Genomic DNA, 8,527 nt, shown 5'->3' on the forward strand with positions numbered 1-8,527 from the left:
TACATCAGAATTATAACGCCAAGTAGTACCCATATTAGTTATTTGAGTTTGATTGCTTTCTTCCATATTGATTAATATGTTTATTAGCCTGCATTTTTAAAGTACTAGTATCATTACCTGAATCAGCTTTATAAATATTTCCACAGTATTTGCATCTTGCTTTCTTGACTTGAACGTCATTTTCTGTCTCGTAAAACTTGTCAAAATGCGCCCAAACGTCTAATGTGTGTCTGTCTTTGGTTTCGACAATAATTAATGAACTCGCCTCAGCTTGAGATGAAGTTGGACGAGGACAACTTCTAGAACCACCGGGAGCTGTATGGGGAGGAATTGTGGACATATTTTGAGGTTTATCGGATTCTGAGATTGGGAAAGCTGCGGGACTATTTGAATCTCCTGCATTTATGTTAGTAAAATCAGCGGGACTAGGACTAGGATAATAGTTTTCTTCATCATTGATACTGATGGGAGAGAAATATCTATCCATTGTAGTTGAAAAAAAAAATTGATGTAGAAGAAATAAAAAATTAAAGAAAGAGAATTGGAATATGGAAATTGGAAAATTGGAAATATGAATTGAAAATTGCAAAAACTAATAAAAATTAAAATAAGAGTAAATTTATAATAAAGAGATTAAGAGAATAAATGAATAATTGAGAGATTAGAGATTAGAGAAAATGAGAGAATGAGAGAATTTGAGTTGTGAGAAAAGATGAGTTTATGGCCAATTTATAGTAAAAAAAAGGTGAAAAGAAAATGACGAAAAAGACTCTTACAACGGCTATATTTCAAAAAGACCCTTCCAACGGCTATATTTCAAGGGTAAAAAGGTAATTGGAAAAAACAAAAAACAAAAATTCTTTTTTTTTTTTAATTTGTTTTTCGGCCAACCCGCTAGGTTGCCAACAGCTAACCCGGCGAGTTGACAGTCCTTTCTCTAGAATGGACAAAACAACAACCCACGGGTCGTCGGGTTGCCATTTCTCAACTCGGCCTGCCCGAGGGTTGTTGGCGGGTTGGGTTCAACTCGGCCCGTCTTATTGACAGTTCAGGTTAAACCCTCTTGAATGCGGGCCGGGTTCAGATTGATCAGCCTAACCCGACCCATTTGTTCTACTTCTACCTCTAGTTTTGGGGGACTAGGTGTAGTTTCTGGAGTTTTGCTCACCCTTCAATAGTGAAGGGTCACATCTAAGAGCTCACCCTTGAAGAATAGCGGGCCACATGTCTGACCAGTGAATTATAGCTATAGCCTATAGCTAGAAAGATTATATATATCTTTTATGTTTAATTTAATTAATAGTTTTCTTCACCTCGCACATCTGACTTAAATCAATCATTTCCCTTTCATTAGCAAAAGTATCCATGGAGAAACAGAAAATAGAAGCCGCGGCTCCAGTAGAAGAGCTAAGCAATGAGATTCAAGAACTACTGTTGAACCTTCCCACAGAGAAAAACTGGGATGGAACTTCTCTCTATCAATACCAAGGATGTTGGAATCGATCTCAATACGTTTTTGCCACGATCTCCTTTCAGAGACACTTCCAAGCAAAAGAGAGTGACATAATATTAACCAGCTTTCCAAAATCAGGCACCACTTGGCTCAAGGCCCTCGCTTTCACCATTGTCAACCGTTCTCGTTATCCTCTAGAAAATAGCCCCTTGATCACCACCCCTCCTCATCAGCTTGTTCCTTTTTTGGAGGTTGATCTTTACTTGAAAAATCAGTCTCCGAATCTTGAAGACTTTCCTAATCCAAGGATTTTGGCCACGCATGTCCCGTATGCTTCACTACCGAATTCCATTTTGAATTCTGATTGTCGCATTGTTTATGTGGCCAGAAATCCTTTGGATCAATTCATCTCCCATTGGAAATTCTTGTCTGGATTTCAAGACCAAAACATGAATCTGGTTTCAGTTGAGGAAGCTTTTGAGATGATTTGCAATGGAGTCCAAGGCTACGGCCCCATTTGGGAACATATCTTGGGGTATTGGAAGGCTAGTCAAGAGCAACCAGAAAAGGTACTCTTCTTGAAATATGAAGATATGAAAGAGGACATCAAACTTAATCTTAAGAATTTGGCCAATTTCTTAGGATGTCCTTTCACTGAAGATGAAGAGAGGCAAGGAGTGGTAGAAGAAATATCAAAGTTGTGTAGCTTTGATAATCTAAAAACTTTGGAGGTGAACAAGAATGGTAAACACCCGACTGGATTTAGAAATGATACCTTTTTTAGGAATGGTACAGTGGGAGATTGGAGAAATTATTTAACACCGTCAATGGCCGAACGCATGGAGAAAGTGCTTGAAGAAAAGTTCAGTGGCTCAGGTTTGTCCTTCAAGAAAGAATCCTAGAAAGCTCAAAACCCTCGGTCATTTCTCTTTAATTTCATCAAATTTGAATAAATTGATGTCAAAACTCAAGCGAGTTTGACTCAAATTAGTTCCTTTGGTGTAGTCTTCTGGACTTGTTTTTTTCTGTGGAAATTATGATTTAAGATGTTTTAAATGAGTTAAAGGTAAAAGCAGTATTTTTCCAAAAGTAAGCACCGCTTAGGTAGTTTGTTTAGTATAATATTGTATTATTAGAAATGTTAAGATTATTTTGAAGATTATTGGAAATATTTAAAGAAATACATTTGGTTAGGTTGGAATAAATTTATAGATACGTTATATTGATATATTTGGTTAGAAGGTAAATATATGACTATGTTATATTAAGTTGCTCTCCTTTTAAAATATTAATAAAATGTTATTTTAATTATTATTTTTTGAATCATTTATTTTAAACCCCTATATTTGAAATTTTCTAAAACACCATAGCCATATAAAGCTTTTAATTTATAGCAAAATCACCCCTTCCCATCCCAAGCCACTATTGGCAGCCAATCATCACTGTGGGCAGTTGCTGGAATGGCGTAGGATCGGTCGGATCTGGCTAGTTGTGCGCCGATAAAACCATTTTCGGCTATGGATCTGTCATCTCAAATGTAAGGGATCAGGGCTAATGGTTATTTGGTAGATATTTAAGGATAATTGTGTCTAAAATGATATTTAATTAAGGGCAAAATAGGTATAAAAATTAGATTACCTTAATAATCTTTTAATAACAGCCATTGGCAAGGTAATCTGATTACCCCTTATATTACCAACAGTAAAGACTATTTGCAACAAAAGATTACAGTAATATTTTATTACTTGTAAATAAAATAAGGGAATCTTGAAAATTAAACGAAGATTATTGGAGTAATCTTATTTTACCTCGAACCAAACGCAGCCTTAGGTTAATTTATTAATATAGTAGAACTTATCAACTTAGAGATTTTATGAAAATTTTGTTAATTATTTAGTTTGAAAAATATAAAAATATGTTATAACTTAAATTAGTAAAAAAAATATTTTAATATACAAGAAAAGTATAAGGTTCAATTTATAAAATAGTATAAGGATGTTTTTGAAATTTTAACACTTTAAATAAGCTAAAATAAATTTATTTATTTTTCAACAGACTTAAAATAACTTTAGTTTAAAATCATATAAGTACAATCCACATGCAACCAAATAATTTATAAAATTTCAAAATATAAACTCATTACTCAATCAAACAAACTAGCGCTCACTTTCACCACACCTTTGTCAACCGCTCATGCATTAGAAAATTTTCCCTTGCTCAACCACTCCTCATCAGCTTGATAGTTACATGAAAAATCATTTTCCTTATCTTCAAGACCTTCCAATGCCAAAGGATTTTGGTAACATTTCAAAAGTGCTTATGGTATTTAAAATAAAACCTATTTGGATGGGTTTGTTTACTGGCTAAAAGAGCTTATTTAAAACTATAAGAATTATTTAAAAAAAAATTAGGTTGTTTGGTTGCATTTCAATAGTGCTTATTGAATTTAAAATAAATTATTTTACGACTTATAGGAGTAGCACGACTTATAGGAGTAGCTCAAATTTGATGTATCTGTACGTGTGATTCATAAATAACTGTAGATATTGGAGATGAGAAGGTATCTTATATGTAATTCCAAAAGAAAAAGAACAATTTTCTTTTCATTTCAACCACTCCATAAGCCATCAACTTCATCTTTAAATAAAAATACACATAAAATTTGTGGGGTTCAAACATTCACCGATGGCTTCAACTAGAAAATCTTGAAACCTTCATCAAGTTAAAATCCTGGTTACTGGTTTCCTGACGCCAAGGATTTTGGCCACCGGCCACGTATTCTCCCTATGCTTCAACCGAATTGAATTCTATTTAATTTTAAGTTCTAATTGTAGCATTTTTTACGTATGTAGTAATCCCTCGGATTACTTCATCTCCCCATGAAAATGCATGGCCGATCGAACTTCCAGAGATCAAAACATGGTTCCGCTTTCACTTGATGAAGCTTCGAGATTGTTTATGATGGGGTCCAAGACTTTGTACAAGTTATACATTCAACGATTTATTAAAAAAAATTAATTTTTTTTTAATGTTTTAATAATATTTTCGCATATAATCTCAGAAGTAGTATAAATTAGAGAGAGAGAGAGAGAGAGAGAGAGAAAACAGAATATCTTCCTTATTTAGTAATTCTAATTATTTTCAATAATTTAATCGACAGATATTAATTAAATGAAATGGTGATATCATCCATCAGGATTCATTGCCCTTGAAGTAAAATAATTTTTGCAGATCTGTCTAGGTGACACTGGCATTATCAATTGAAGAATGGCCCAGCTTTTAATACCAATAATGTTATGACACTGGCATTTTTACACCGAAATGTTGTACCGACCTACATGTCTCGTGATTCACATAACTAAATCAAACACATTTTACGTTATTAAATTTTTTTCTAGTGAATAGTCGTTCATCAACTATGGATGACCGTTCACTTACTATAGACTCCCGTCCATATTATATGGATGGGGTCCATTTACGATGGATGAAAATCCCCATTTAAAAGACGTCTGTCCATAAAAAAAAAAAAAAAAAAAAAAAAAAAAAAAAAAGAATTGGACGCCCGTCCCTAACTTGTGGACAGGCGTCCCTAATGTGTGGACTGGCGTCCACATATAAGGGATGCCAATCCATACTTAAAAAAATAAAATTTTAAATAAAATAAAGGGATAGCCGTTCACCATTTCTGGACGGCCGTCCCTTAATCAAAATTGGAAGTTATCTTCTCCTTGAGTCCACTAATCACATCTTCGCCTCATCAATCTCTTTCTCCAACTCAGTAATCTCGGCCTCCATTTCCTTGGATTTGCTCTCTGATTCCTTCAAACTTCCCTCCACTGACTTCTTCTCAACTATCCACTTATCCAATTCAGACTCCATAACATTAACTTTCTTCTTAAACCCACTAATTTCCCTCTCTTTGTCATCAATTTTTTCTCTCATTTCCTCTTCAACTCTCACGCTTTTACTCTTCTCTTCCAATTCCCTCACTTCCAAAGTCCCAACTTTTCTTTCCAACTCCCTCACTTTCTTCTCACTATCAACTTTCTCACTCTTCAACCCATCAATTTCTTTCTCTAATCCCTCCAATTTCACTCCCTTCTCTCCCAGACTCTTCTTCAACTCTACCACCTCAGCACTTGCCTCATCCCTTAGATGCTATCAAAAATCTGTAATTTTTCTTTTATCAATTTCTTTCTCAAAAATGTTGTCAGAAACGACCTTGCTTCCCTAGATGCTGTCAAAAATCTTTAGGAATTTTGACTCTCTTTGTTGTATCAAACTGATGGCACATGAGGGACGACCGTCCATTCCTTGTGGACTCGCGTCCAAATTTTTTTTTTAATTTTTTAAAAGCATTGTTAATGGACGGGCGTCCATTACCATATGAATGCCCGTCCATTAATTTTGTTTAATAAAATTTTATTAAAAAAAATTAATAGACAGCCGTCCATTACCATATGAACGCCCGTCCATTATATGTGAACGTCTGTCCATTTTTTGGGACGACCGTCCCCAAGTTATGGACGGTCGTCCCTTAATTTTGTTTATATTTTTTTATTTTATTTTATTGGTGGACGGGCGTCCTTTAAATGGGGACGCCCGTCCATATAATATGGACGGGAGTCCATGTAAGTGAACGGCCGTTCATATTTGATGAACGGCCGTTCACTGGAACAAAATTTAATAACGTGAAACGTGTCTGATTTGCTGGTGTGAATCACGGGACACGTAGACCGGTACAAAATTTCGGTGTAAAAATGCCAGTGTTCGTAGCATTATTGTTTTAATACATGGCTGTATCTGCAGCTGAAATTAATGCAACCTATAATTCAGTCAATAATTTTAGATTCATAAATTTGAATATTTAAGATTATGTACATGAAAGGAAAAAATATTTATTAGTAGAATAAAAACTTTTTACTTTTTGGTCATATATATGCTCATGCTAACATGTTTTATTATTAACTAATTTTATCCAACTTTCTGAAAGGTTTCTACTTTTCGTGGTCGAGATTTGTATAATTATTTCAAAACATATTATATAACTGATAAAATCAAATCAAGGTTCTAGCATAATTTTGAGATTGAAGTGTGAGAAATAAACTTGAGAGGTTGATGAATCACTGAGGGTAGAGGATGTCGAAATCTACTATGACCCAGCAGAGTAATTTGGAGGATTATTTAAACGGTCACCAATCTCTGAGACTGAATCGAAGAAAGAAGAAAAAGAGTGCTGAAAGTTCAACACCAATCCAAGGCTGTCCTTTCTCCCACAAAGTATATATAAAAGCTTTGATGATGATTGTCTAAATGCATAAGACATGTGGGTGGCTGTGGCCTCTTTATTACATGCTCCTCAGCCCTATGCAATATGTTTTTCTATTTTATTTTTAATGACCGGGGTGTCCGGATCAGCTTATATGCACCTTAACCAATCTCCAAGGCCCATTGAATACTCGACAAGCTTAATGTTTCAAGGTAAACCACAGATGTGGTAAGTGACCCCAAGGTTCGAATTTAAGAAATCAAAGAAGAGAGCAAATCTTCTTGACCATCAGGCTAATCCCTTGGAGTTAAATGTGGTAGGTGATCCCAAGATTCGAATTCATGAAATCAATGAAGGGAGCAAATATTCTTGACCGCCAGATCCCTTGGAGTTACACGTAGTAGGTGACCCCAAGGTTTGAATTCAAAAAATCAATGAAGAAAGCAAACATTCTTAGCCGTCAGGCCAATCTCTTGGAGTTACCTTATGCAATATGTTGTGTTCCCAATTTACTTATAGTTTAAGTTTATTTATCTTGTCATCGACAATGTCATATTCTGTTTCCGTTGTTTCTTTCTTCATCAGTTGCAAATAAATATCTATTACATAAGTTTAATAATCTGAAGACTTTTGATTAATATCGTTACGGCATGCTTCAATTCCAAGACTTTATTTTGTTACAACCATGCATATAGATAAGTGGAGGAGCACATGCCTTACTACTAAAAGTTATATAATCACAATGGTACAGTAAAATTGTTATACCAGCTAATTAAATGATCTCCTTTTCATATATAACTGCTCAGTATGTGTAAATATGAGTCACATGATCACCATCTTATTCAGATCCAAAGACAAGATTCACCGATTTACATACATGATTTTATACATATTTAATTCATCAAGACAAGCGAGCTAACTTGGGAATCCGGAATTGCCTTTACTCTATTCATAACATCTCCTTTCAGAATCACATGGTCTGAAATGTTATTATTAGATGTCATTTTAAAAATGTTATCTAAACATTCAACATCATGAGCTATACATTGCACAGGTCTCGGAATCTTTCTATCATTTCTCTTAATTAATCACAAAAAAAATCCATGGAGAAACAAACAGCCTCTGAATTGAAAAAACAGCGCTTCACCTGGAGACGGTCATGAAGAGCCAAGCAATGTATGGGATCCAAGAATGTTAGCTTGGGAAATGCCACGCACATTCCGTTTGTTTCACTACCAAGTTCTATTTTGGATGATTCTAATTGTCGTATTGTTTACATAAATAGGAATCCCTAGCTTGGATCAATTTATCTCCCATTGGAAATTCAAGGCCGAACTTCGAGAACAGAACATGGAGCCAATTCCACTCGACGAAGCTTTTGAGATTTTCTGCAATGGGGTACAAGATTTTGGCCCCATTGGGAGCATGTTCTAGGATTTTTGAAAGCAAGCGAAGAGGAACCGCATAAGATAAATCTTGAAGTACGAAAATTGACAATGTGTCACCGCACATGTTCTATGGTGGTATTATGGTATGGTACATAGAATATTTCATCCATATTTCGTCTATTATTTATTACTTTTAATAGCTGTTAAGCACAATGTCCGCGCGGTAGCACATTGTAACAATATATATTGATGCAAAAATATATCAATTAGAGCGATCCGATCAACCTTGACGGGATCGAAACTGATGTGTGTGTAATTACAGGTAATCAACAATGAATAAACAATAAATGCAGTAAAAAAAAAAAAATGACAAGAAAGTTTTTAAAATGGTTCGGCGAGTTGTACTCTTGAGCCTAT

The 8,527-nt window shown here is 34.8% G+C and overlaps 2 protein-coding genes across 2 annotated transcripts; one reads left to right on the forward strand and one right to left on the reverse strand.

The window, feature by feature from the left end:
* Window positions 1–1,365: 1,365 nt before the first annotated feature.
* LOC116114817 (cytosolic sulfotransferase 15-like) lies at window positions 1,366–2,491 on the forward strand. The gene has a single exon (XM_031400964.1). It carries the CDS (start codon window positions 1,366–1,368, stop codon window positions 2,353–2,355), a length of 990 nt encoding a protein of 329 aa, XP_031256824.1. The 3' UTR covers window positions 2,356–2,491.
* Window positions 2,492–5,194: 2,703 nt separating this feature from the next.
* On the reverse strand, window positions 5,195–7,941 carry LOC116114818 (peroxisomal and mitochondrial division factor 2-like). Its single transcript, XM_031400966.1, has 2 exons — window positions 7,870–7,941; window positions 5,195–5,611 (listed from the first exon to the last, which is right to left on the reverse strand). Exons 1-2 carry the CDS (start codon window positions 7,939–7,941, stop codon window positions 5,195–5,197), a joined length of 489 nt encoding a protein of 162 aa, XP_031256826.1.
* Between the last annotated feature and the right edge of the window lie 586 nt (window positions 7,942–8,527).

Source organism: Pistacia vera, unplaced genomic scaffold, assembly GCF_008641045.1.
Source record: "Pistacia vera cultivar Batoury unplaced genomic scaffold, PisVer_v2 Contig723, whole genome shotgun sequence".
Lineage (NCBI taxonomy): Eukaryota > Viridiplantae > Streptophyta > Magnoliopsida > Sapindales > Anacardiaceae > Pistacia > Pistacia vera.